Genomic DNA, 27318 nt, shown 5'->3' on the forward strand with positions numbered 1-27318 from the left:
CTCCTTTCTATAATTTAAGGTATCCCATAAAAATGAAGATTTAAAAATTGATTCACTTTAAAATGCTAGTTTTAAATATTCCCATATTTTTGGAATTTTTGCGTTTCTTATTTTCCTTTATAGAATTCTTACGACGTATGTGCCCACTAGAACCCGAATTTTCTGTGGATTCTCGACCTGTTTCCTCACTAGATTTTTCCGTCTGATTCGTACACTCTGCAGGAATAGTATGTCTGACTTCATTCACCTCTGTGACATTGGAAGACTCAATTTGCTCGTGGAGAGTTACTTCTGGAGGTGCTAGATCCTGTGAATTGGAAGTGTTGAGCTGTAGTTTTGGATGGACACCTACGGGTGTTTCTTCCTGATTTACTTGTTCAATTTCATCCACTTGCCTACTAACATTTGGATTTGTTATAAAACTTTCCAAATCCTCCAAATTATATTTTGTTTCTCGTGGCTCTTCATTTTTTGACTTTTCCTCCTGCGAAACCTCTTTAGCTTTCTTTATTGTTTCAATGATTTCATTAGAATCTTTAAACCTCTGGAGTTCTTTCATAGTACTCTCAATTTTATTTTCAAGTAACATCAGATAATTTTTTCTTCTCTCACTATTAAGGTGCAACGTTTTACTGTATGTCTCCAATTCCTCTACCTTATTTTCGGAATAGTGTATCTTTATTCTTAAAAATATTATACATATAAGATACCTTTTTAGTCTTTCCAAATAAACATGTTGTGTCGTATTAAATTTTAATCTATGTAATCCAGTTTGTGACTGAGTAAACGTTTCCATAAACTTTTCTATACTGTCGACATGTTCTGGGTTGCCTTTATTATGTTCTCTGTAACTTTCTAGAGCTTTTAGAAATACTTTAAAATACATAAGTTCTTCACGTGTGGCTTTTATATCTACATTAATATTGTAATCTTGATCTGTAAATGTTTCAAAATTTTTATTTTCTGGTAAATCCTTCGTTTGGCTCCCGAAATAAAATGTTGCAATTATAGCTGTTAACATTATGATGTAAAATACCACAATACAAATTCTATAATAAATCCACAGTGCAATATTTTTTTGATCTAAATATAACTTGTTAAACGTCATTAATAATAAATATTTTAATGCAGAAAAATAATTTTTGTACATTGGTAGGTTTGAACCAAATGTAGATGTTCCTATACATGCCGCCATTAACATTAAAATTAATCCCTGATAAGAAATTATCAATAGATTTGCTATATTTATATTTATGGGACGTTTAATAGCTGTCATATTTATGTTAAATGTAAGATAAGAACGAGGAACAGATATTGAAATATAGCCTAAAAGAAATATAAGATTCAAAAACAGAAAAAATGTCATCCAATTCCTAAGTGTCATAAATTGAAATATTGGTCCGACAGAACTTATCACCTCAGATTCAGTAGCTTTATGTATACTAGAAAGTTTCATTGGTATAAGGATGACAAGAACAAGTATCAATCCTATATTAACAGCGAGTGAGCTAACAATCAATCCTATCCTAAGTTTAGTCTTTTGAGTTTTTCTATGCAATATTAAACAAGCTAAAAGTGTAAAACAGTCTAATATGGTAAAAATCCTCAATCCTATTGACCATCCCAGTTTAAAACTTAGCATATCAACATTTTTATAATCGCAATTTTCTTGCGTAAAATCCGCTTCCATAACAGTAAAATATGTGTCTCCTTGAAATATGAATAACACTTGTTTTAAATCATCGATTGTCTGTTCCTTATATATTTGATATTTTGCACCTTTATTTCCCTTGACTAAAATTGTCGTTTTATTTGCATTTACCGATTTTACTATGGAGTCTACCCAGGGGCTAAGAGCCGATGTAGACGATATTTCGTATAATTCGTTAATTTGTGCTTCCATATTTTTGTGTTCAATATCGATTGAGAATGTATCATTTTTTCTGTGTAGTTCACCCAGCATGTATGTAGGAGCGGATGGCACATTAAATGGACACTTCACTGATTTATAAATGCTTTTAGTCGCGGTATCAGCTCCAGAATCCCTAGAATATCCCATAACCACAAATGTCAAGACTATATGCACGAATAAAAAGAGAATAGAATAATCCATTTTTTTCTTTTCAATAGTTACATTTTCTTCGCCCTCAATTTCATCTTTAAGCTCAATATTAATTGAATTAACATGTTCCTGAGATCTTAAAGTTTGCTGTTGATCGTCTATAATTTCTTTATAGTTCTTAAAAACATAACACTGAAGTATTGGAGCCCATATAAACCAGAAAATCACATTTACAATTATCCTGTAATTGAACAATGAAAGGAGAATCGAGGCAATCAGCAGGGAATAGTCTGAGAACTGTCTATAAAATATTTCATGGAGATTGTTATTGATTCTCAAAACTGAAATCTGTATCTTATAGAACATTGAAAAGAGTAATAACATCAGAATGCGTGCAAAAAGTTCCAGTACTGTAAGAAAGTTGTATCTTCCGATTGGTATGCATTTTGAAATTGCAGAAACAGCCGAGTGTAATATTAATAATCCCATAAAAATATAAACCCATTTGTCTCTTTTACAATATAATACCATAGGAACAACAACGAACAAAAGTACAATAGAAATTGCAAACACATTTTTTGATTTTACATAAACATATGTTGACGTGTTTACATTCCATATGTTCATATCATTTATCCTGGAGTGAATTGTTGACTCTATAAGGAAACATGAAATGCTTAGAGATTATAGAATACCTGAATGAATGTTCGAGTTATCGTTTGCTAAACCAACTACAAGTCTAACATCTTTTTTCAAAGTTACCGTTATTTTCTCCTTTATAGTTAGTAAATCATAAGAATCTGTAGTTTATGGTGAAGATATGAAATATTTACATCTATAGCTACCAATAGAATCACACATGTATACACATACCATTTCCCGACTGAAGACAAAGCTTAGCCACTTTGTAGCCTACAGGAGTTTTCCATGTTGCGATACTTTGTAGCACCAATGAATAGAATTTATTCAAAGATTGCGTCTTATTATCAACTACACTTGGAAGGTTGTCCAATGGTAGAACCGACAAGATTTTCCTTCTAGCATTATATTTAACGCTAGTTTCGTCAACAATAGAGATGTATGCGATAAGAAGACATAACGCCAGGAATAGTACTACGAGTCTATATAGGTACCCATTATACATAATCGCTACTCATCCACGACACTGTTTCCTGTGAATTCAGATTGTACATATTGATGGTTTTGTAAGGATAAATTATTTAGTTTCTTAACATATAAGTTCGCACACTGCCCCGTTGAATGACGATCACCAGCACTCCACAGACATTCTCAAACGGCTAGTATATATAAATGGATCCGTTCTCGTTTTTTTCCAGTAACTCTACTGAAAAGCCCACAAATGAATCTTCTGGACCAGTGGTAACGAAGGTAACCGGTAAGAAAATATGTTGCGTTTGTAAGGAAACAAAACAAGCGCGAGATTTGTGTATAGCTGAAAATGGAATAGAAAAATGCAAGAAATTTATAGAAGCTCATAACAAGTGTCTGAGGGATGAAGGATTCGCAGTAGAGGACGTTTGATTGTCATAATTTATAGTTTCTGTTTAAAAACTACTTGGATCTCCGTTTAAGCTTAACAGCCGGGCATATGATTTTGTCAAGCATATAATTGTTCACTAAGTTGGAATAATGAGCACAATTTTAGATTTAGCGGCCAATTCTGACGAATCTGATTCTGATTACGTCCTATCTGAACCACAATCGGAGAGCGAAGATGAGAAAAAAGCCAAGAAAAAACGTGACCGTGAGAAAAACCGGGCTATCTTGCAGAGCAAAGTGAATGAAATATATTCTGATATGCTAAAAGAGAGTGAAAATATATACAAACATCCTAGTGGATTAAGTGATAGCTTCATGCTCCAGTTTCATAAGAAACATGTAAAACCGATCAAAAACAAGTCATTGAAATATGTGGAAAATTATGTAAAGAATAGCTCCAGTATAGTCTATAGTGAGGATTCCACTTTAGATATTAAAACCTTTAAAGAACAATGTTACAAAACACCTAACAATGAAATATTGGATATTGTTAAAAAGGCTGTTAGCGTCGATGAAACTGAGCCAGTAACAGTGAAAAAAACCTATACTTTTGCAGGGCAGACGTACGAGCTTCATGATAAGGTTGACAAAAAATCCAAAAAGTACATCAATCACCTCAAGAAACAGGAAAAAAGCTTGGGTGGAAGTTTTTCATTTTTGGACCAAATGCTATCGGAAATTGGTCCAAAACAAACCCTATCAGCTATTTCAAAATCTGAAGTTGACTGGAACAAATACAAGGACGAAAATGATCTTGATACATCTCTAAAGAAGGATCATAGGTACATCAAGGAACAAGCATTTCTGCAAAGGGCCAACTGGAAAGAACACGAAAACTCACTACAGGCAAGAAAATAGTAGTAACATATATTTGCTATTTGTACACGTTTCACTAATTGTATCCTATCTATAAAACATGTGCAAATGTACAGATTATATGTAGCAAAAGATAAATTAGCTCAATAATTAGGAACAACGTCCCACATTGAGATTCTACATTCGTGTGTTAGGCTTATACGCTTTAAAGCTGTCGTGTGTATTTTCATCGTCATAATTGCGATAGTGCCTATGCTTTCTCCTTGGATGTGTTTTGTTTTGTGGCGTGAATGACTTCATTAGAGTTTGTATAAGACGTCTAAAGAGAGATTTTTGGTACATGTTTCTCATCCTTCCCTTGTTCAGAGATGAACTAGATCCATAAATACATCCACTAAGCAACAATGACAGAACGCTCATCAAAAATCTCAAAAAGAGTATCATAAGAAGTGAAATTATGATTATGACTGAAATGAAGAAAATACGATTGGATAGATCCCTTGGTACCAAAACAGAAAGTTCTGGATTCAGTGTATTAGCATAACTGAAACAAAAGTCAAGGAATTTGTCAAATCTGTGCAAAGTTATTAGGGATATATTCCTAAGAATTATGTACGAATTTTTGAGATTGAAAATTGAATCATCCTTTACATGCCATAGAGAGGCACTGTACGTGTCAACAGTTACATCATTTCCCGGTAGTTTGACAAATATGTGGGAGAATAGGCAAACGTGCCTAAGAATCTGTATAAAAACACTTTGGAGAGTAACAAGTAGCTTAAATAAGTACATCTTCAATAAAACAGTGAGAATAGAATACTTGGAATCATTCAAATAATAAAGGTCCCCTGATTGTTCGGAGTCTATGTAGTCTAAATTATATCCAGAATCTACATCTGCAGCTTGCAGAGAGGGACGACTATAAATTTTTAAAATATCAATGCTCCTATTTTTAAGTACCGCAAATTTGGTATACATATAATGTTTATACAATAAACGTTTTATCTTTGACCAGTAAACAGATAATAAAGTTGGTTCCTCGATCTTCTCGTGCTCATAGACATTTATATGAAATTCCATGTTTAGGAATTTGGATATTACACTATCCAGCACAAGGCTCTTTTTTGCGAAAAAATTCCTGGATAAATGCGTATATCTTAGCAATTTAATTCCAGAACTATATATCCATTCCATAGATTTGTTAAAATAGTGATAAAGATATTTATAGAGCTTTTTAGATCCATTCGGTACATGATGGAACATTACCTTGGAAGCAAAATTTTCCATGCGTCTATAAACTACAAAATTGTGTCTTAGAACAGTAAACGGAGTCCTGTACACTATATATAAGCCATGAAGAGCCTCCATTACTGTGATTTTGTCTAAAATATGCCCAGAATCTCTGCTATAGTAAATATTCCCCTTTCTTACCATATCGATCTCACGTAATACAAAATCAAACTCCTTATACAAAACTTCCATAGCGGAACAAAATTTACATGACCCACTTGTACTGGCACACAAATGTACATTAGCATGTCTAAGCTCCTTTACCCTCAATATATACCCATCCAAATCAAGGTTATGCTTAATCATTGTACCTTTTAGCTTGTTCAAACTCTGTATAATAGCTTCAAATTCATGTAAATCACCGCCAACATGACCATCTACTGCATCGAGGGAAAACTTTGTATTCTCTGTATGAGATGATACAAACTCTAACCGTTTGTACGCATTCAATTCATCCTGCTTATCATCGGTGGGTAATGAAGTATCTCTGCTAAAAGTTTTTTTATTCTTGGAGGAAACACCTTGATCCTTTGGAGATTCTGATGGAACATCCAACAGCCCTTCAGATGGTTTTGAAGAACCACAATTTGGTTCCTTTTTTATAAACTTATCCACGACTTTGGTAGAAGCTTCGGGATATACGGTTGTAGTCCCACCAAAGGTTTGGACGAATTCATCTTGACGGGGAAATATATCTATACCCTGAACATCCATACACAATATGGGCTTTTGCATAAAAATAAGCGCAAGAATGAGTATTACCACCCTCAAGTTTTGGGATTTCCAGCCCATGTATCTGAAAGCAGAGAAATCATTCTTCTCCTCCCGATGCTCATAAACTTCGTTTTTTCTGTGATTAAAATTCATCTTGTTATCTTCTTTAACAAGAACATTTAGAGACCTATCGCAATCTATATCGTCCATATTCGCATGTGTATACTAATATGGATATATAGAATCTATAGGAGCTATACAATGTATATAGCGGTTAAATAGTATTTGCACATGTTAAATATCTCCATATGGCAGGATATGTAGATGTTTAAGATGAAAAGGATTGCGAATAACAGTGCCGTCACATCGTGTACACTAGTAGCTAATATGTGGCCACAAGTAACAGGCATTCCATCTATTCATATTATATATCCATGGAACATTAAACTAGTGATTTAAAGGTATTATACACCCTCGATTTTTATCGGCTGCGAGTATTCATGAGTATATATCATGTCCATACTTCGCAATTTTGCCAAAATCCTACCTCTAAAGCATAATTACATCTATAATTCATGTATCCGTAGACTGTATACGGTGAATAGTGTCTGTAGCATAAACTGGAGATTCAACTACGAGCCACCGATCTCTACTATACACAAGAGGTGGTACAGACCAGACAAACATATAGACTGGGTGGGAATCCGACAAAAATGGCGCGTTCAACAGCAACTACAAAAGAAGAAGAAGCATAAGAATCATCAAAAGGTAGCCCTAAGGTTCAGGCTTACCAGGTAATACAAGATTTTCCTTTTCACAGTGACACGTAGATTTGGATGGGAAAGACTGCGGAGCGGTAGAAATGCCAAAAAGTACAACCTGGTACGAAAGTTGCCATGTTAATTCATCTGTAGACCCGCACTCAATACAAGAATAAAATGCGAATAAAATATGTATCCAGAAATGATCTGAAAAAATTAGATAGACAAATGCCTGGTTATCGGTTAAGGTATTTGCCACATTGTAGCACCTAAATAATAATACAGAATTCGAGATCCTCCCATAAATAATAACCCAAACATTCTCAAGGCGAGGAGAATAATCAACAACTACTTTGGATAACGATTTTGTAGTCCCGTGTACAAATAGCTCAATCTTTATACACCTTAGGCAGAACTTTGCTTGTCTCCTGATTGTGCTTTCTGCTCTAGCTGTTCATACCACCAATCCCAGCTCGTAGTATTGAAGTGGTGTGTATAAGGGACTCCATATTCACTGTGCGTCGTTATAAGAGCATATATTTGCATACAATATTCAGGAATTGAAACTTACTACTTGATAAAAGCTTCCGAAAGGACAAAGAACGCAGTGGTTCCATAGATGAATTTATGTAACCACCCATGGGAAAAAAACATGCCCATTTTGTGACTCAACATTTTAAATAACTAGTATCTGCAAAGAAATGTTATCGTCGATATATCGCGTTTAACGCCGAAATTTACAAGATGGCTTCCAGCAAGCAGCATATATATATATATTCTAAATACTTACCCTAAATTTAAAATATTGGTATAATGAAATAAAACACTAAATCGTGCAAATGCTAAATTTTAATAAAATATGAAAGGATAGTCTCTGGGTCGGATATGGTGGGAAGAGGCTGTTGCAAACATTGTACATATTGGTCACTTTGTTAGTCATAAAGAGCAACTATAACCTTTTACAATCTAGGAATAAATAATATCAACAGAAAATGATGAGCTTTAACAAGGGACAGAAAAAGAGTACGGGCACCGAGGATCGAACTCGGGATCTCCTGCGTGTTAGGCAGGCGTCATAGCCACTAGACCATGCCCGCTACACCCCGCTTCTCAGATTCTCCTAGTAGATATACGCACTTTAGTCGTACGGAATAAATGGCTATGAAATATTAATTTTTTGGATGATCTAGAGTAGCATAAGGTCAACTTCCAAAAACAAGCGTTTCTCCAACGGATCAAAACTCGTAAATATCCCGGAATTTTTTAATGTCTGCTAAATCATCAGAGTTTCTACTATAATTACGTTTTATTCGTCATTAACAAAATAAAAACCAAAACAACAAAACATAACATACGGGCACCGAGGATCGAACTCGGGACCTCCTGCGTGTGAAGCAGGCGTCATAACCACTAGACCATGCCCGCCTTCGGGGTCCCTCAAAATATCGCATTATCACATTATTGATTTCCCAAAAATAGTATATAAAATTTGTTACGTTGATGTTTAAGAATTTGAATTTTATATTCAATTCTAAGGTCTTCAACTACCAAGATTCTAAGATCGTCCGTCTACCTCGAAATGTTGTCTATAATACCATAGCAGATGTACCAAACTACCACAGATTTCTACCTTGGTGCAAGGTTTGTTTATGTTCAATTATGTGAATTACAATCTGTTGTGTACACATGTAAGGAATCTCTACCATAGGAAAGTGAATGGGTATCAGATGTTCATTCTATCAATGATTCCAAGAAAAAAATCGCAAGAAATGCTATTTTGACTGTACATTTCGCACTTATAAGGGAATCTTATGTATCAAAAGTTATATTGGAGCCAGAAAAGGCAGTTCAGGTAAGGAGTGTACGTTTCCATTTACACTATATAATCTATGGGATACATGGTAAACTCAGGCGATCGCAGCTGATAGTATCCTATTTGAAAGGCTCGATACAAACTGGGAAATGACATGTAAAGAAGATGTAACTCTGATAAATTTTTCAATATGTTACAAATTCAACAACCCTTTCTACCAGCATCTTTCCACATCTTTTAACAGTATTATCGCAAACACAATGCTAAGGCATTTTATAGAAGAATGCCACTCCAGACATAAACTATTATCCACATACCCTTTTATGATGAATATGGAGATGTAACAAGTGACCGTAGGTATTCTGTACCTCTCTATTTTTTAAATGTAAATTAGTTGATCATTTGTAAGGGAATCTACGTGAGATTGATTCTCAATCATCGTAATGAGGCCCCATGGTATGTGTTAGTTAGGACCATACCTGCAACATCACATATTCGCCTAAAACACTCCTTTCGTTATCTTCTGGCTTGGAATACGTAATGTATATCGTCTACGTTGCTATTATTGACAGAAGACGTTCATCCGTTTAGCCGAAACCCGGAGTTTATAAATAGAAGATGCGGTATACGTTAAACAGCATAAGAATTTGTAGATTGTTTCTTTGTATATCACTTACAATGATAGGCTCAGTCAGGATAAATAAATTGGCAAATATTACTTCTTTGTCAACAAGGAATTTGTTGGCTGGAAGGTCTATATTTGGACAAATTCAGATTCATAAGGATGGGAAATTTGGAGTTTCTGATGGATATTATGCATCTATAATCCCACATTCCACATTTATAACACATTCTTTGACCCCTAACAATGAACCATTCTATGACGCAGAATATTCTCGCAGGACGTCAGTTAATAACTACAATATGCAACGGGATTACCCTATGGATAGCCCTCAAATCTCTCAGAGGTATCCTAGCTACAAATCTGGTGGATATAACAGCCGTCCAATGGGTAATCGCTATGGTTATAATTCTGGTTATGGTGGTTATTCTGATTACAATCGTAGTAGACCACCCATTAGACCTTTTGGAAGAGGTAATTTTGCATTATCTATGCTAATGCGTATTTAATAGGAAATCAAGGCTTCCAACAACAGTTGGCTCCTGTACACTGGGATAACGTAAATCTTGTGGAAATAAAGAAAGATTTCTACGACCTAAGCTATGAAGCTGATAGCAGACCTGGGGAAGAAATAGAAGCAATTCTTAAAGAGCACAATATAATTATTGAGGGAGAGGTTCCATTGCCTAAGCCAGTGATTTCATTCGATGAAGCGGTTTTCAATGACCCTATACAAAGATTAATTAAATTAGCCGGGTTCTCCGAACCAACCCCTATCCAAAAGGTTGGTTGGACTTCTTGTCTTACAGGTAGAGATGTCGTTGGAGTATCCCAGACTGGATCCGGAAAAACTCTAACATTTTTGCTCCCCGGTATACTTCATTTGCTTGCCCAACCTCCTGTGGGCAACGGGGGTCCAATTGTCCTAATTTTAGCACCTACTAGAGAATTATGCCTGCAGATATCTAATGAAGCCGCTCCGTATTTAAGAGAACTAAACTTGAGAGGAACTGCTGCATATGGAGGTGTCCCAAAGTATGCACAACAGCATCAGTTATCTAGAGGTGTTGAAATAATGGTTGCAACACCTGGAAGACTAATTGATTTGTTATCCACTGGTTCAGTTCGACTGGATCGTGTTAGTTATCTAGTGTTAGATGAAGCTGATCGCATGTTCGACATGGGTTTTGAACCACAAATCAGAAACATATTCTCTCAGGTCCGACCTGATAGACAAATTTTGTTGTTTAGTGCCACGTGGCCAAAAAGCATACGCTTACTTGCTTCAGAGTTTTGTGGATCAGATCTCATCTACATTCAAGTTGGTGATATGGAGGTAACCGCAAACCCAAAGATTAGACAACGCATATGTCCTATGAATAGCCAGGATGTAATGCGGTCTCTGGACTCTTTCCTTGAAACCGATGGAGTCGGCAAGAAAATACTTATATTCTCTGATACAAAAAGATTTGCCGAATCTCTTGCTTATGAACTTAAACATAGGGGCTTTAATGCCAACTCTTTGCATGGAGACTTGACACAAGCTGGACGCGAAAGGGTTATGGCTGCATTTAGAAAGGAAGGGCCTTCAATTTTGGTAGCCACGGATATAGCATCCAGAGGTCTTGACGTCAAAGATATAGATTTTGTTGTTAATTTGGATGTTCCTAAAACCTTTGAAGATTATATTCACAGAATCGGACGTACTGCACGTGGTAATAAAACCGGTGATTCAATTCTTTACTTCCCTCTGGATCTCATGACTCCAACAAAAGTCAAGTTTGCTAAGGACTTGATAGAAATGCTAAATAAACTTGGACAAACCGTACCACAAGAGATCTTATCTATTGCTGAAAGATATTAATTACTTTATACATTTACATTTGAATAAATTAGTATATAGTGTTTAGCCTAGTCTACGAATACTCGCTGTAAACTACCAAATCATTAGTTTGAAGATCCAGTATATGTCCGCTCAGAGTCTGTACTGTGGCTATTTGATCATCCACCCTTATTACGGTTGCGATTTTATCCTCCGATCTCATTAATACCAAAACAGTCTCACCTGGTGCTTTAGGTCGAACTGGTACAACTGATTCGGTAGCGATAGCAATATAGTCATCGTCTATGAGTACATGAAGCACATGCAAACTAGTGTCAGCCATTTTTGGAACAACTTCACCAACAACACCAATTTTGCCCTGGTATGTGCCACTTCCAATTACCTGAATACAAACACCACGCAACGCCCAGGCTGGAAGTTCATTATTTCCATGCAGTAAATCTGCAGTCTGTGGTGTCTCAGACGTCGTAATTTGGTTTTTAAATGTATCAGCACTTCGTTTTGTGATTGAAGGTTTCAAGGAAGAGAAACTTCTCGATTGTTCTCTCATTGTTGTATGCCAATTATCTACAACCACGCAGTCTCCCTTTGGGTATCTCACCACTTTTGCCTTTATTTTTAAAAGTATTGTAAACTGAGTGGGCTCTACATTAGTTATATCTCCAAAAAGACCTTTATGTCTGCCTTGTAATATCTTAACTGTTTTACCCACAAGAGGTGATTTCCTGAAAACAGCACCCTTCTTTCCCGCTATTTTTTCCCTATTGTTGTATATTGGTGCTGAATGTGTAGTAGCCAAGCAAGACTCTGAGTGAACCGATATAGTTTCTCCGGACTCAAGGAACAAAAATACGGTATTTTTCCAAAGGTGTAGCACTTGACCACTCTTATGCCTATAGGCACCTCTAACAACCATTACTCTACTTTTCAACTCAATAGGCTGGTGGTTAAAATCTTTACAGGTATTTCCAAATGAACTTCTCTTACAAATAACCTGAGAAGCAGTGCATTTTATTTTTGTCCCATCCTCGGTCAATATTGAAAACATTCCAGATCGATCTATTCCAATCACAATTCCAACTGTACCGGTGCTTGTTTGTACAAGATCGTTTATTGAATAGCCATTAAATGCTCCTAGTGCATTAGAACTAGCACCTTCCTTTGGAATACAAGTCAAATATTCAAGACCGCATTTGAATTCCTGACCAGACTGTGGAGAAAAAATAACTGCAATTTTGTTTGCCTCGTTTATCATAGAGATGAGGCCAGTCTCGCCTTCATTCATACCACCTATGGCTCTAACATTATCACCTTCTTCAAAGTGTTTTATAATTGAGGTGTAATGTATCTTGAACGCTGGAACTTCATCATTCTTAGGCTGTATTTCCACTTCTTCATTATCTATTGATATTATTTTACCAATGATACTAACTAATTCGCCCTTTATAACTCTTACACACTCTCCCAATTTGTAATAATGGAGAAGTTTCTTTGGAGCTCTGGAAATGCCCATTCCAACGGTCTCAGATATGTTTCCGTCTATCTTGTCAATATTGAACTCCTTTAATTCCGTAAGTGTTGCATTTACCGAGTCACCAGTTATAACACGTTTTACATTCATTCTAATTAGGATATGACCACTCTCCAAAAATGTAAATCCTTGATATTTGTACGTTCCAGGTGTAATACCCTGCTCTATAAAACCACCATTTAACTCCACACTTTCTCTGTCGAAAAACTTTCTTGGAGGTTTCCTATTTTTGCGAAGCTTTGTGTCTTTACCAACTTTATACGCATCAAAGTCATTTATGTTATCTGCATCTAAACGATCTCCATCCAAAGAACGCAAGTTGTATACTTCCGGATCAAGTCTGGGTATAAGCTTTATTGTTATCGCTGAACTCAGTTCATCAGATTCAAACACTTGGCCCAAATCACCACCGTATCTTCCAAATTTTACACGTACGTATTCATCAACCATAGGAATATAAACGGAATCTGTACCTAAACATTTATGTTTAATATACCATTCGTACAAACCTGTTGTGAACACATTGAGCATCTCATTCATAGGAACAATTTTAATAGTGTTGAGATTAATTTGCCTAAATTCAGCCAAAGCTTCCAAAACAACAGCTTTTGTATCGGCTTCAACGTAAATATATCCCGATACCCCGTCTGGCACAAAACACGAGTATATACCCATATTACGGCCCTCAGACTGCATCTTTAAAAATTTGTTTAGCAAAGATATAGCTAGAACTCTGTCTGAACCTCTACGTGTGGTTTTTATAATCCATAATTTGGGATCTCCAAAATCTGGCATCAATGCTGTTGTTTCTTCTATTTCATCATACTGAACTCTCTCTGGAGTTTCAGAGATATACCCATCTTCATCCTCTTCAAACGTCTGATCCTGGTATCTTTTAGCTAGTTTATCGATGGCAGTTTCTAAATATCCCGTTCCACCAACTCTACGTCCTTCACGTCTAAGTAATAATGAGCCTAAAAACACAAATCTTACCTCTGAGATTGGTCCTCTTGAAGCCGCCTTAATCTACTTCTATTCTCCAAGCGTTCCGCTTCAGTCGATTCATCAGGGAGAAGCGAATCATCCTCATAATTCTCGTCATCTTCTTCGCCAACCTATAAATGTTTATATACGATACCCGAATTTGTTGAGGAATATGTAAGCAAATAGAATAAGTAAATCCTTTAAAATACTCTTGATTATCCGGTATTAACAAAGGTAAACGCAAAACATGGAGTCATTTGTGTGATTGTTGTGAAATGACATACCTGGGCCTCTGTATCCAAAAATGCCGAGACGTTTAATCTTTTCCTTTTATAAGAATCATGTTTTTTCAACTTATTTAAACGTTTAGGTTTTTTTGGCCTTTCGAAGGTCTCCTCAAATGTGTCATCTTCGAACAAATTAGGATCCGCCTCCATGTGATTGTCCGCAGGAGACTCTGCTTCAGCATATTCTGCCATTTTAAAGCAACAAACCAAACATTATAGCACAAGAGATCTATGTAGAGAATATTAGTATGACTGAAGGGATAAATATAGAGAAATTGACATGTGAGATGTTGGGTGGTGTTCATAAGTCTCTGTATTCAATGTTACTCATAATATATAAGAAATGTACACTTTTATTAACTGCAAGGTATTAAAGTATAGGTATAATCACCTAATATTTATGATTAAGCTTTCCTAGGAAGTTGAGTGTATCAACAACACTCTTGGAGCTCACAAGTTGTGAATTTGGGTTCCAACCGTTGCTTAAATCTATAGGACTTCCATGTATAGCGCAAGTATGACCCACATGTGTGTTCCTTGCTCCATATAAATCCTGCACATAACTGGGAATACCGGTATTCACCGGGTGTATAATGCGAGGAGCGTTATGAAATGCGCGTGTTGCAGGAATAAAAGTAGCCTTTGGTGTCCAACTAGGTGTGGAATTTGTATTAATATCCTGCATATTTAATGGCGCTGTTCCCATCTTCAGTGGAACGAAATGTGGTTGTGAGAAGAAGTTTTCGCTATGACAATTAAAACTGTTGTAAGAAGAGTGATTATCATGCATAATATTCGAAGCACGCACAGAAGAGATATTTTGTGATACAAAATAACCATTATTGTTCTCATTTGCAATATACTTTCCACCAAAGTCAGTTGGAATCGGATTTGGTGTCAAATGTTTACCGTTGCTATAATTCTGAAATCGTTGCATATCAGGCACAATAGTATTAGATCCTACATTTTGTGCAGATGAATTTAAAATCGGAATATTTATATTCCTAGTTCCTTGCATGGAAATGCTCCTAGATTCTATTCTCGGATATGTACCATCACCTTGGTTTGTTGATGTTCTAGTTTGATACCTTGGCTTAAATATGGATTTACGAAGATTCGGAACCAATTTACAATCTAATTGCGTCTTGATATCGTTGTTAACGCTAGGGACATGTAGATAAGCATAATTTTTTGCGTTAGCATCCGGCTCCTGGGTAGCCCATCCCAAATTGCAACTATGCTTGGCCGTCAATGATCCTATCTCTAGGGCAGCTTTAGTGCAGTCCCCGCATATATTAGATTTACCCTTGAAAAAACCCAGGTTTGGAGCCCATGTTTTTAGTCTATCCAGTAATGAAACTGATTCTTTAATCTCAGATACACCCTCTGAATTTTTGTTAAAAACTGGTTCAATCGTAACAGGTTCTTTGTTTTCTATGGGCCTGCTAGTTTCAAACGTTCCTTCTGTATCAGGGTTTTGCATATTCAAATTTATTTCTACATTAACACTTTTGTTACTTCTAGAGCTATTAATAGTATCCTCCTTAGTTGATGCAGCTATTGAGGTAGAAATACAGTTTAATAGTAAATTCATCAATTTGTCCTGTTTTCCAGTAGATTCTGTGCATGTTTGCGTAGAATTATTATTAGAACAATACGATAAAAGATTTTTAATACCTGGATCATTTTCAATACTGGTCTGGGTTACTGATTGTTTTCCCGTTAAAATTTCCATCACAACGTGCCTCAAAAGCTCCAATATGTTGTCTTCCGAAATACCCGACCCTAATATCAATTTTCTGAGATCATCGGAGGATGTATCCTTGATAGTGCCATTTTCAGATAATTCAGCATTCTTTAAAACATGTTTATCATCGATGGAAGCTGTATTACCTATAGCAGTATCACTTGACGGTGAATTTACGCAAACTCTAGCGCTGCAATATTGTACGCTATGATTATCAAATCCTGCACTGTTCCCAGATGCATTAGGGGTTACAATCTGAATATTCATTGGACTAGGCTCATTCAAACTTGATATTCCATTGTTATTAATACCATGCACCTTGCAATTTGGATTGACATACGGTATAGTTGCAGTGGCATGAATTTTGTTAAGTGAACTCTGAGTATGCTTCATTGAGGTGGGCACATGAATTTGTTCAGAGGCAGTATCATGTCCAAATTTCCTTACATTATGTATATACCTATTCCCTAATGTAGTTCTTGATTCAGTTGTTGATCTGGATGGTTCTTGTTTAGAAGATTTTCTTGCCATGGCCAACCTATTCTTATGTGCCTCAATGGACCTTCTCAAGTTTTCTGCCAACCTCTTACGATCTACGACCTTTTTCTCAGCGGATTTAGCTGGGAATACAACAGTGTTAGCCTGTTGAATGGTTCCTAAATTTTCATTCATCTTCAAAAGTGCATTCAACCGATGGGTGTGTATAGGTGGTCAATAGTTTCTTCTGTCCTATGTACCTTTATTTCTAATACTTTGGGGTGTCTTGCAAATATAAGCATCGTAAATTTGCTTTAAGTGCCTATTTGAATGTTAAAATGATCAAGTCTACATCCGGTGTCCCATGAAGACATATGAAGTGGATATACACCGGAGCAAATGTAAATTTATATCGAATAATTTGGTAGAAATTAACTTAAAACTCCATTAGAAATACACGAAGAATCTCTATATACCAACTTGGAAGTGCACCCTTAGCTGCATTGTTGGCTTTCAGAAATAGACTCAATAAATGCTACTGTAGCGCCAATGTAAATCAAAGACAGATATTCTGAGAGTAGTATTTTTTAAGATTAAGATAGGAGAGGTGCAAGTGCATCGTGAATTTTGAAAATTTGACAGAGATATAAAAGAGGGCATTGAAGCGTCTACACTTTGTAATAACAAGGGGAACTGTAATATTAGACGGTGATTAAGAGTTTGCCGTAAATTTCTAAAATCCTGCCGGATAACGCTGAACCGCGAACCCAGATGGCAGAGGCTCAAAGTACATCATAAACAAGCCAAGTGTGTGTCCATTTGGGATTGGTTTAATAAAATATATCTGAGACGAGACCGCTCTTCAGAAATTTTAACTAGAATATACACTTTGTTCGCCTTACATCATACTCTAACCTTCCTGTTATTGTGTTATCTTTTATAGTAGAGTAAATATCGCATTATTTGTTGGTATAGTATGTCTTTAGCTGTTACATCTGTTTATCTTCTGGTTGTTCGAAAATAAGACAACTTAGCAGAAATTACACAACTACAACTATGAATTTGTTCCAATACGTCTCAATATAAGCTACTCCTGAAAGTTATGGAGTCTGAGGATCTAGAGGTAATACTATATTAATGTTTACGCCTCTATTTATACGCAATCGTACATAAGCTCGGAATTTTATAAACCAATATTCAAATTATACACCAATACTATTTGTAGGAACTATTGGAATCTGTATTCGATCTCGAAGAAGATGATTGGCATGAAATATATGCGGCAGAAGGTACTCCCTTGCCTTCACAGCTCCGATGGATTGCAAACGAAGGTTCCTATGTGGTTAAGGACCAGATTCTTGCCATCCTCAGCCCATTACATGAAGATGAACAAACCAGCGATCATAAATATGTGACTTGTGTTGAGGAAAACGAATCTGATGTAACGAATGATAAGGGAGTTCAATGTTTAAATGCTGACGAATTTGATTTGTCTGGAAAAAATGGAAATTGTTCAAATATGGAAATAGATCTAGTCAGTGCTTCAAACGTTGATAATAATTATGAAGATATTTCAGCTAATTTATCTACAAAAAAACCTGATAACCTTCTTCTTAGAAGTACTGTAAGTGGAAAACTACATAGATTGGTACCGAATTTAGCTGAAATTAAAACTAAAAGCGATATTTTAGGTAGAATAGAATCAAGTGAATGCAATCATGAGGTTGTAATACACGGGTTATGTGTTTATTGTTCCACGCTTGTGAACCCTCCCAAAGAAGATGATTATGATATTGATCAGTCCGATCCAAAGAGAAGATGCGGCTCTTTTGATCAAGTTGTGCCTGGTTTTATTACAAATGATAGCGCAATGCGAATAAATTCGTCACTAGCATATGATATGGAGTATAATGAAATCCTGAAAGTTTTGCAAAAACGAAAGCTCTGTCTAGTGCTCGATTTAGATAATACCTTGTTACACGCTTCTTCTCAAAAATTACCGTCGGACGTTTATGTAGATGAAATTGATTTTTTGAGTAAAGATGCAGATATATTTAAGGATGTACAGTATAATGATGATGAAGGTACTTTGAAATTGCGGAAAAAGTTTGAAAGTAGCATTATACAAACTATGGTTTATAATGAATCCGAAACCATGTGTTGTAAAAGTTACTTCAAGCTTAGACCTGGTGTATTCAAGTTTTTAAAGGAAATGAGTGCAAAATTTGAGTTGTATTTATTCACAATGGGAACTAAACAACACGCTTCCAGTTCCCTTAAAATTCTAGACCCAAAACGAATTTACTTTGGAAATCGCATATTCTGTAGAAACGATTCTAGATCATCTATGAAATCGCTCGATCGTATTTTCCCAAAGCACAAAAACTTGGTGCTTATAGTTGATGATACTGAACATGTATGGACCTGCAACCTAGGCCTTATAAAAATTCATCCCTATTTCTTTTTTCCGGACCTATCATATCTACAATTCCAAGATATCAGAACACTTACAAGGATATCAGCAGCTTTACAGGCACCTGGAACATATTCTAATTTTGTTTGGCATATGTTGGAGGAAAAAATCTCGGAAAAAACGGATAGTACGAATGCTGACAAAAATGATGAACAGTTAAAAGATGGAGATGGGTTTTTGATACCATCAGCGATTAAAAGAAAGATTATTAACTATAACAATTTGTTTATTTCTAATGAGAGGCCCTCCAATATTTACATAAACCCTATCAACGAACTTAGTGAGAAAAGTTCTAACACGCAGGATAACCACAACAGTACTGAGTTATTTAAAAAGGTCTATGTAAGGGATAATGATGCGCAGCTTTTAAATATTTCTGAACTCCTGGAAAAAGTGCACTCAATGTATTATGACGAATTCGATCGAGTGGTTGATGGGTTTTCGACTGACTCAATTGCAGTGGAATATAACACATCCTCATATGATGAGCCAACTAGCAAGAATATATCACACGAAGGAAATTCTAAATACAAACAATCATATTCACTGGATATGGTGAAGCAGTTACTGGATACCAAGACGCTTCCAGAAGCCGGGACTATTCTACAGGACATACGAAAAAATGTTATGTCTAAAGTCTGTCTATATGCTAATCCACGTGATTTTACATGTCCTAAAACCGGAAGAATTGTTGACTTTTTGGCTCATTCGGATTTTGGTCAGTGGGCCTCTAAATTTGGGGCAAAAATTACGATCTCCTTTGATGAATCTGTTACACATTACTTGTGCAACAACCCTCATAATGATGAGATTCAGTTCAAGCATAATGCTAAAAAAGTACATGTAAAATGGCTAGAAGCAGTTCTTTATACTTGGAAGTTGGTTGAAGAAGATAAATTTAATGCTAGTAATTGGAGCGATCCAATAAGATCATTTTGGGATCTCTTGTAAATCAGCGATATATTAAATATTTTTCCAAAATCTAAGTACTATACGTAAATGTATAATTTGCGATTTAAATATTAAACTGTATCTAATAAATTACTTAATTCCATAGAGAATTCTGGTGAAAGCATCATAGTATTTTGCAGGCATAATAGAATGCAGTATTCCGAGTTGTGCATTCACATTACCATAAATCTGATTGATGAACTTCATCTTTGTTTCAATCAAAGTTTCGCAGACTATATGCAAAACTTCCAGGTTAAGCAATTCCTCCAAAGCATGTGTAGAATCGGCATCTTTGTGTTCACTATGATATCTATAAAGAGCTCTATGCATCTTTTCGTACTGAGCTACTATCGAATTGATCTTTTTGTCTATAAATGACATTGTACCCAAAATCTGTAATATATATGATCCCTGATTTTTGTATTTTGTTAGATTCTTTAACAATACATCAAAATATACATCAATTTTATCGCGTCCACGTAAAACTATGCCGGTATCTGTAACCATATGTTAAAGTTAATGTAGAAAATATACCTTTTCTGGAAAATTCGTGTTGAAGATGCATTGCTGAAGATGGAATTATTTTGCCGTTTACATAGGAGACCTGTATGTGTTTATTTCTATATTCTCCGTCAACATCATAAAGCTTTGTACCAAATAATAAACTGTGTTCATCCTGTAGTTTATTTCCAGTGCGATTGCTAATCTTAATTAAAGATTCCAAATCGCTCATTGCTTTGGATTCATCATCTATACACTTTGAAACAACAGTATAGAAATCATCGGAATCTAAATCTTCCGTCTGCTCAATTAAACTTCGAAGTTTTTCGTTACAAATCTTTCTGTATTCCATAGATTGTTTTAAATTTTTATCGTCCATTTTTTCATTATCCTCCTCCTTTATTATAGCGGAGTGATTAGAAGGCTTTGGTAAATAACCCGAATTAGCCTGATCATAAAGGCTATTACGCGGGTTTTGCATGTTAATAATAGGTTCTTCGAGTATGTTCGACATCCTCACATCACATATTAGATCCTGCGAAAATGTATCCAAGGGATACTTTAACGAAGGTGGATGACAAAATTGTTCTACTTCAGAATCCATGTCTGGACACATCTTCTTTATTATACGTTTGTTATGATCTATTATAGATTCCAACGTATCTAATAGGGTATTTAATGGGTCACTAGAAAATATATCAAAACTTTCGTGCATTGTATTTCCTGATTCAAGTTGTTTTACTAATAAAGGGTGAACATCTTTTAAAAGTGTATTATTAATCCTCTTCAAAAGTGAGACCTGACTTTTCAGGTCAAAATTTGCATAATTGGATTTACGATCTGAAAAGGCAGATGTATGTAATAAACTGAAAATTACCATGCGATTCATCAGGAGCTTTATCATCACTGGGTTTTGATGTACCTTCTCTAGAAGAATCTTTGGGATCTGATTCCTCTAACTTAACATTCTTGGATATAGTAATGCTGTTAGATATCTTACCAAATATTCTCATGAAGGTATTGTGGAGAGAATTTTTACTTGGCTCCACCTTAATCTCTTTAACTCGCAGAGGGTTGTCACTGGGAACGTTAGGCCTAGCTTTATATTTGCTCAAGGCCTGGTAGAGCTGTTCAGCATCATTTCTTAGGCCTCCAATATGTATATCAGGTATACTTGGTGATGATGGCTTTGAAATAAAAGTCTTAAACTCCACATCATCGATTACCTTGTTCATAAACTCACGATTGTCAACGTGAAGATAATCCAAAACTTCATTCAAATTCTCCACTTGGACATTTTCTGTCTGTGTAGTACGCCTTATTCTGGAACTAAATCTGCACTCTTTATTTACTGGCTCTTTGGGTTTATAATTCTCTTCTAAACTCTTAAAGTTCTGAACTACTGAAAGCCAAAGAGTTAAAAATTCGTTGCTAGGTAAATCAGCTTCATTGTGTAGATATCTCATAAAAACAGTTCCTGTATATTACTGTATCCTTGTTATTATATAAAATCCTTACCCAGCAAATAGGCTCTCTTGTAGTTGTAGCGTTTACAAGAAAAGTGCTTAGCCTTCTTTACTCCATTATCAATATATCTTGCTCTCCACTCCTAAAACGAAGTAAATAAATGTCATTCGCTTAATAATCATGGAATTCATTAAATAAAAGATCTATAGCTGTGTAAATAGAGAATTTTCGGCATAAATGTCTGAAATTGAAGCTTACACAATCTTATACACAGTAAAATTGAATAATCCTATTACCTGTTTGTTAGTATGGAAGTAGAGATTGACTGGAATGAACTGCTGTTTATTCATCATCTGAAGTTCACATATTAAATATCTTACATATTATTCACATTTATATGTGGCTATTGGCGTAATCAGTACAGAATATGACACAGATTGAGTAAAAACAGAATTAACCTAGCGTTGGGCCCACCATCAGACCTTATTACTCAATTTAGAGAATCTTTATTCTATATAGTTTGTTGATAGTTTTAAATTACATTAGAAAATCGCTATAAATGTGAAAAGGAGTGACAACATCTATCTATTCACGGGGATTCCCGGGTAAAGAAGAAGTTAATGCTACCATAAACGCGAAGTTACTCTACAAATTTACTCTTTAAATGAAAGCGATAGTGAGTTCCCTATAGAGAACTTAAATGAAGCCAAAGTTTTAGAATCCTCCTTATAATTCAACTTATTACAGTGAAGGTTTCCAACTTCATCTCCAACGTTTCCATCTGCACAGATTCATGTGCTTATAAAAGATCTCTTACCTGAAATTTGCTTGAAAACCCAGAATTTATTCTCAGTCCTAGTTCTAGGGCATATATCCTTGACAAGGTTGACGATATCTCTGAGGCTTGTGTCAAGCCAGACATATAGATGCAGCTCTTCATTTTTTTTATCACCTTCCATTTCATCATCAAACTGCGTAGCAATCTTTAACAGGAATGGAGTGTGCTCATTTCTATCCACCTTTAAAAGTTTTTCATCTTCTTTAAGAAGTCCGTTCTTGCGGAGCCCCGATAGTTCTAAACAATGTTAATATATATGATATATACATACCTCTCTTCAAAAAGTTCTGATTTTGTAAAATTGCTTTAAAATCTCTTCTGTGTCCATGGTCTCTAGTTTTTCCGATAGCATTCCTTCTATTTACAAATCTAAAAGTATCAGCTTCCCTATTCATAGCTGGGTCGTATCCTCTATTCCGGATCCTATATGGACTTGTACGATCTCTACCTGGAGATTTTCTGTGAAAAGATCGTCTGGAACGCCTCTTTTCGAAACTACTGTGACTTCTAGATGATCTATACTTTCTTTCAGTGGCAAATTTTTCATTGCTTAAATCTCTACGATTGTAATCTCTCCTTGGAGATTTATATGTATTCCTCCTATCAACAGATTTCCTATGAGCTCGTTCAGGATCATCTCTATGGCCTTTTGTGTGTCTATCTGTAGAATTTTTAAAATCCCTATCTGATGGTCTCCGATGGTCTGTGCGCCTATCTCTACCCAGACTATCAGTGGATCTCCTTGAGTATCTATCCCTTTTGGGGCTCCTTGATCTACTTGAAGAATACTTACGCACGCGTCTAGAGTGTCTGTGATGACCTTTCCGACTATCTCTGCTTGAATGCCTATGCGAATCTCTAGAGCGTCTCTTTGCACTTCTGCTTCTGTATCTATCGAAACTTCTCGATACAGAGCGCCGAGTTTTACGTCTTTTGTTTTTACTCAAGGATCTTTCTTTAAATTTTTTGTAATTATGATATTTATTATCATAGGAACTAGTACTGTCCACACTGCTAGAATACCTAAATCCCCTCCTTGTTCCACGTTTGCTATCTGTAGATGTATCTTTACTGTATGTTCTTGGTTTATTCGTATTATTATTGCCAGTATTTGTTGTATTATCAAGGCTCATGCTGCGTTTTGTAGAGACACTGCGGCTCAAGCTCATAGAACGACTTCTACTACTAGAAATGCTTCTCATCTTGTATAACAAATTCAAACACTAAGAATCTATTGAAATTCCTCAAAGGTGGGTCATATTACATTTATCCATGTGAAGCGTCCATAAATCTATGAATAGTAATAATATTCTGCATTACAATAGGAATATATACCTATACATTGATATAAATGTGAATAAACAATTAATGTCACTAAAAGCGATAGAGTGTACCCAAACCAACGGATCGATGCTTCTTCAAGGTTCTCATGGGGAGCAATAGGTTGCCGTTGACTTTCCAAGGGAGTGTGGACCATCAAATGTATGTAAATTAATTATAAAATGGGCGACATATTTGTAACATATTTGTGTTTTGAGGTGTACACTGGTAATGATGATCTACCGGGGCAATAAGGAATTTATTAGACATGAAGTAAAAACAAAAGACATATTTCTAGTCATTGAAGAACACCGCTCGGAATGTCTAGCTACGACAGGAATGTGCCAATGAGTTTTGATTTTTTTAAGAAGCGTAAAAAGCGTGATCGAAACAAATCTAAAACGAATGGTATTTACACATTATATCTCTATTGCATATATCATGTGGTCTGTGGAGGATATTCCTGAAATATTACGCTCTGTAATTCGTTTGAACTGTCTTTTTAAATGACTTTTCATGGATACACACATTCACACCTGCATATCTAGTACATATAACCACTGTAGGCTACACATCACCTGTTATGTCGGTTACTTCCCTCTCTGAATCATTTATAAACAGCTCACAACAAAGCAAATCCTCTAGTATAAAGAGAGGTACCTTTCGGGGAATTTTAAATGACAGTGTTACACCAAAATCGCAAAAAAGAAAACATGATACCAGTGAAACAAATGAATCGCTTGATGCACCGCCAAATTATCCAAATATTGATACAAACCTTTGTAAAGCCTTCAACTATATCACATGGGTACGTTTATGGTCTATCCAGTCCACAAAATATACACACAGGCTCGGGACCAAATGGTTTTTGGGAATGAACATATTATTTCATTACCAAATTTGGAACAATTGTTCCTAACACAACTAAATGTAGGTTTATGAAAGTGTAATATAATGCATTACAGAAAATGCGCTCGGACATGGACCAAAACGTTTCCATCTTAAAGTGCATAACAGAGGTTATATACAATAGGATGTTGGATATCTACAACTCATACAACTATCTACTGAACAACACAAGCCAGTACTGTCATTTATCAACCGTGTATTTGAACTCTTACATATTTGTAAGACCTGTGGATTTTTCAAATTTTGATTTTTTAACAAACACAGCGGATGTCGCGATCTCAATCGAAGGACACAGAGTCAATAAGCCAACTTTTATTCAGGAACATCTTATCTCATATTTTGGCAAGTCTTGTGAGTATTTGCCTTCCAAATACTCTTCGGAATATATATACAAACAAATCTCCATTGAGAATGACTATCTTCCAAATCTTATTACAAAGGTTACTCTCCAACGTGCAATGAAGCAATTGGTTGTAGTAAAAGCTATTGTAGATATTCCAATAATTGACCTATTGCCTTATGAAGGGTATGAAATGAATGAACTAAAGACTGGTGAAAAGGGTTGGCTTCCGCTATACATTAGCGAAAGACTCACCCACAGTGGGTTCATAGTTGTCGAACTTCCCTCGTATTTGACGCAGGAGTTCTTGAGAGATTTTAGGAAGCGTGAGCATAAATCGTCTGAACTTGAAAAGCTTCCAAATGACTATTTTTTTGAAATCGCATATATATTCACAAAGGCAAAGCTATTCAAAAAGTTGTATATTCCAAATATGAGCAATCGCAGCAAAATGTACAATTACATTTCCAAAGTAGCAGGTACGTTGTATGCACGCTTGTTAATTTACCAATAGGAATTGTTGAGGATATAAAATACTTTAGAATCGCAAAAATTCGAAGTTATTTGGACACACTGTCAATGTCCAACTCTATCATTCAGTTTGATAATTTTCAATTCTCCGAAACTTATCTCATAAACCAATTTTTGTCTGGATACTGTCCGTTTGTCGATAAGGCCAAAAAATTAGACCACCAACCATGGATGCAAATAGACCACTTGATAGGAGATCTGGAAAACACACTCTTAGACTCTATAAAACAGCCCATAGTCTAACGCCTTAATTATATATATTGATAAATACAAAATTATGGTATCCATTAAATGTTTACTACAAAGTCTGCATTCTTCAAGTAATTTATGCGATCAAACTAGTAACACTGAGTTTATACAACCGTCGTTCTCGGGATTATTCGTAACTTGGGCATATTTTGCCCAAATAACCTTTCCTGTTTGAGTTACAAGACCCAACTCACTAACATTTACTTCAATAATGGTTCCTATATTTAACATGCATATCAGTAGAATCGTACCCTTAGTAATAACTCCCAAACTTGTATACAGGTGAGACTGCGGATTCTTTTTAACAGAGATAATATCAAGATAAAACGTTGTTTTCAGCTCTGGATGAGTAACATGTGCCTTCTTAAATCTTAGTCCTGTTGGTCTTATATATTTTTCATACTTTGGAGGCTTTCTGGTATAATCCTCTGGGACAAAACATGCTTTATCAACCACACGTTTCCACATTTTCTCTACACGGGTTATGCAAAGTAACGAAAAAAACTTACTCTTCCTCTTTCCAGTTCTTAAAACTCTAAACATTTCATCCTCATTCATAGCACGGACTTTTGGAATTGGTACAGCCCATTTTCCAGCCTTTTCTTTACGCTTTTGCTTGATCATATTGCTCAGAATCTTGGTGCGGTTAACGTCACCTCTTTCAAGAAGGTAAGCTGGAATAGCTCCATCAGTCTTCTCAACAACTTCTTCCTTTCCTCCCTTCTCTTCATGTTTCTTGATCCTAAAAAATAGGTGTAAAGCCAGTTCACAAAATTTCGAAAACGAGGAACAAATAATGCGTTTATTGATGTATCAACATACTTTTTCTTGAGTTCCACCTTCTCAGCGTATCTTTGCTTCTTAAATAGCTTAGATTTAAGGCCACGTAGCTTTTGAATCTTCTTACTCATCTTATTTACGCTTCTAGCCTTTTTCTTGCGACTATAAGAAGTTGTATTGTTAATTTATTGGATATATGTATCGGAAATATAAGTGCTAGACGTACAGCTTCTCTTCATGGTCGAAGCGACGGCCATGGAGCTTGATATGTCGTTCTATATACTCATTCTGTGGCATCTTTACAAATTATTTGATATATTCCAAAATGCTATCCAAAAATAAAATATTTGCCACAAATATGATAGATTATCTGGATATGAAAGACCTTTGTACGAGATGTCCCAAGCCCTAGGATCCCATAAGGTTGTTACGGAAAGCCAAAATATCATATA

At 35.6% G+C, this 27318-nt stretch overlaps 13 protein-coding genes and 2 non-coding genes across 15 annotated transcripts, besides 1 other annotated feature; 6 read left to right on the top strand and 9 right to left on the bottom strand.

The window, feature by feature from the left end:
* Positions 1 to 52: 52 nt before the first annotated feature.
* On the bottom strand, positions 53 to 3206 carry BEWA_051600 (conserved hypothetical protein; the record flags this gene model as incomplete). Its single annotated transcript, XM_004832503.1, has 4 exons — positions 53 to 2410; positions 2591 to 2718; positions 2758 to 2862; positions 2936 to 3206. 4 exons carry the CDS (start codon positions 3204 to 3206, stop codon positions 53 to 55), a joined length of 2862 nt encoding a protein of 953 aa, XP_004832560.1.
* Positions 1107 to 1127: a sequence feature (AT_rich).
* A 189-nt stretch (positions 3207 to 3395) lies between the features above and the next one.
* BEWA_051610 (conserved hypothetical protein) lies at positions 3396 to 4480 on the top strand (the record flags this gene model as incomplete). Its single annotated transcript, XM_004832504.1, has 1 exon — positions 3396 to 4480. The coding sequence occupies exon 1, from the start codon at positions 3713 to 3715 to the stop codon at positions 4478 to 4480; it is 768 nt and encodes a 255-aa protein (XP_004832561.1). The 5' UTR covers positions 3396 to 3712.
* Positions 4481 to 4615: 135 nt separating this feature from the next.
* Positions 4616 to 6652, bottom strand: BEWA_051620 (conserved hypothetical protein; the record flags this gene model as incomplete). Its single annotated transcript, XM_004832505.1, has 1 exon — positions 4616 to 6652. The coding sequence occupies one exon, from the start codon at positions 6650 to 6652 to the stop codon at positions 4616 to 4618; it is 2037 nt and encodes a 678-aa protein (XP_004832562.1).
* A 211-nt stretch (positions 6653 to 6863) lies between these two features.
* Positions 6864 to 7522, top strand: BEWA_051630 (conserved hypothetical protein). Its single transcript, XM_004832506.1, has 2 exons — positions 6864 to 7236; positions 7273 to 7522. Exons 1-2 carry the CDS (start codon positions 6956 to 6958, stop codon positions 7343 to 7345), a joined length of 354 nt encoding a protein of 117 aa, XP_004832563.1. The 5' UTR covers positions 6864 to 6955; the 3' UTR covers positions 7346 to 7522.
* Positions 7523 to 8227: 705 nt separating this feature from the next.
* On the bottom strand, positions 8228 to 8300 carry BEWA_051640. The gene has a single exon. It is a non-coding gene; the product is annotated as a tRNA-Val (tRNA).
* A 255-nt stretch (positions 8301 to 8555) lies between these two features.
* Positions 8556 to 8628, bottom strand: BEWA_051650. Its single transcript has one exon. It is a non-coding gene; the product is annotated as a tRNA-Val (tRNA).
* A 75-nt stretch (positions 8629 to 8703) lies between these two features.
* BEWA_051660 (conserved hypothetical protein) lies at positions 8704 to 9360 on the top strand (the record flags this gene model as incomplete). The annotated part of the gene is made up of 3 exons (XM_004832507.1): positions 8704 to 8844; positions 8912 to 9055; positions 9115 to 9360. The coding sequence occupies 3 exons, from the start codon at positions 8704 to 8706 to the stop codon at positions 9358 to 9360; spliced, it is 531 nt and encodes a 176-aa protein (XP_004832564.1).
* A 149-nt stretch (positions 9361 to 9509) lies between these two features.
* BEWA_051670 (DEAD box ATP-dependent RNA helicase family member protein) lies at positions 9510 to 11516 on the top strand. The gene is made up of 2 exons (XM_004832508.1): positions 9510 to 10112; positions 10151 to 11516. Exons 1-2 carry the CDS (start codon positions 9635 to 9637, stop codon positions 11500 to 11502), a joined length of 1830 nt encoding a protein of 609 aa, XP_004832565.1. The 5' UTR covers positions 9510 to 9634; the 3' UTR covers positions 11503 to 11516.
* A 38-nt stretch (positions 11517 to 11554) lies between these two features.
* Positions 11555 to 14475, bottom strand: BEWA_051680 (conserved hypothetical protein; the record flags this gene model as incomplete). The annotated part of the gene is made up of 4 exons (XM_004832509.1): positions 11555 to 13485; positions 13522 to 13970; positions 14006 to 14127; positions 14281 to 14475. 4 exons carry the CDS (start codon positions 14473 to 14475, stop codon positions 11555 to 11557), a joined length of 2697 nt encoding a protein of 898 aa, XP_004832566.1.
* Positions 14476 to 14674: 199 nt separating this feature from the next.
* Positions 14675 to 16702, bottom strand: BEWA_051690 (hypothetical protein; the record flags this gene model as incomplete). Its single annotated transcript, XM_004832510.1, has 1 exon — positions 14675 to 16702. The coding sequence occupies one exon, from the start codon at positions 16700 to 16702 to the stop codon at positions 14675 to 14677; it is 2028 nt and encodes a 675-aa protein (XP_004832567.1).
* Positions 16703 to 17609: 907 nt separating this feature from the next.
* Positions 17610 to 19931, top strand: BEWA_051700 (conserved hypothetical protein; the record flags this gene model as incomplete). Its single annotated transcript, XM_004832511.1, has 2 exons — positions 17610 to 17630; positions 17733 to 19931. The coding sequence occupies 2 exons, from the start codon at positions 17610 to 17612 to the stop codon at positions 19929 to 19931; spliced, it is 2220 nt and encodes a 739-aa protein (XP_004832568.1).
* A 90-nt stretch (positions 19932 to 20021) lies between these two features.
* On the bottom strand, positions 20022 to 22249 carry BEWA_051710 (conserved hypothetical protein; the record flags this gene model as incomplete). The annotated part of the gene is made up of 5 exons (XM_004832512.1): positions 20022 to 20428; positions 20466 to 21272; positions 21310 to 21909; positions 21951 to 22041; positions 22196 to 22249. 5 exons carry the CDS (start codon positions 22247 to 22249, stop codon positions 20022 to 20024), a joined length of 1959 nt encoding a protein of 652 aa, XP_004832569.1.
* A 90-nt stretch (positions 22250 to 22339) lies between these two features.
* On the bottom strand, positions 22340 to 24127 carry BEWA_051720 (conserved hypothetical protein). The gene is made up of 3 exons (XM_004832513.1): positions 23009 to 24127; positions 22717 to 22974; positions 22340 to 22680 (listed from the first exon to the last, which is right to left on the bottom strand). Exons 1-3 carry the CDS (start codon positions 23937 to 23939, stop codon positions 22553 to 22555), a joined length of 1317 nt encoding a protein of 438 aa, XP_004832570.1. The 5' UTR covers positions 23940 to 24127; the 3' UTR covers positions 22340 to 22552.
* An 88-nt stretch (positions 24128 to 24215) lies between these two features.
* BEWA_051730 (conserved hypothetical protein) lies at positions 24216 to 26080 on the top strand (the record flags this gene model as incomplete). The annotated part of the gene is made up of 5 exons (XM_004832514.1): positions 24216 to 24465; positions 24624 to 24865; positions 24907 to 24987; positions 25023 to 25785; positions 25821 to 26080. The coding sequence occupies exons 1-5, from the start codon at positions 24378 to 24380 to the stop codon at positions 26078 to 26080; spliced, it is 1434 nt and encodes a 477-aa protein (XP_004832571.1). The 5' UTR covers positions 24216 to 24377.
* Positions 26081 to 26170: 90 nt separating this feature from the next.
* On the bottom strand, positions 26171 to 27244 carry BEWA_051740 (conserved hypothetical protein; the record flags this gene model as incomplete). The annotated part of the gene is made up of 4 exons (XM_004832515.1): positions 26909 to 27244; positions 26596 to 26828; positions 26338 to 26559; positions 26171 to 26304 (listed from the first exon to the last, which is right to left on the bottom strand). Exons 1-4 carry the CDS (start codon positions 26995 to 26997, stop codon positions 26171 to 26173), a joined length of 678 nt encoding a protein of 225 aa, XP_004832572.1. The 5' UTR covers positions 26998 to 27244.
* Between the last annotated feature and the right edge of the window lie 74 nt (positions 27245 to 27318).

The sequence above is a fragment of the Theileria equi genome, assembly GCF_000342415.1.
Source record: "Theileria equi strain WA chromosome 4 map unlocalized gcontig_1105316255039, whole genome shotgun sequence".
Taxonomy (NCBI): Eukaryota; Apicomplexa; class Aconoidasida; order Piroplasmida; family Theileriidae; genus Theileria; species Theileria equi.

Excerpts from the sequence above, each read along its gene's own strand:
- BEWA_051630 (XM_004832506.1), top strand. The coding sequence starts at position 6,956 with ATGTCCATACTTCGCAATTTTGCCAAAATCCTACCTCTAAAGCATAAT. Across the intron at positions 7,237-7,272 it reads CTAAGGTTCAGGCTTACCAG|ATTTGGATGGGAAAGACTGC; the intron begins GTAATACAAGAT and ends AGTGACACGTAG.
- BEWA_051670 (XM_004832508.1), top strand. The coding sequence starts at position 9,635 with ATGCGGTATACGTTAAACAGCATAAGAATTTGTAGATTGTTTCTTTGT. Across the intron at positions 10,113-10,150 it reads CATTAGACCTTTTGGAAGAG|GAAATCAAGGCTTCCAACAA; the intron begins GTAATTTTGCAT and ends CGTATTTAATAG.
- BEWA_051720 (XM_004832513.1), bottom strand. The coding sequence starts at position 23,939 with ATGAGAAGCATTTCTAGTAGTAGAAGTCGTTCTATGAGCTTGAGCCGC. Across the intron at positions 22,975-23,008 it reads TCAGAACTTTTTGAAGAGAG|AACTATCGGGGCTCCGCAAG; the intron begins GTATGTATATAT and ends AACATTGTTTAG. Across the intron at positions 22,681-22,716 it reads GGTTTTCAAGCAAATTTCAG|ATGGAAACGTTGGAGATGAA; the intron begins GTAAGAGATCTT and ends GAATCTGTGCAG.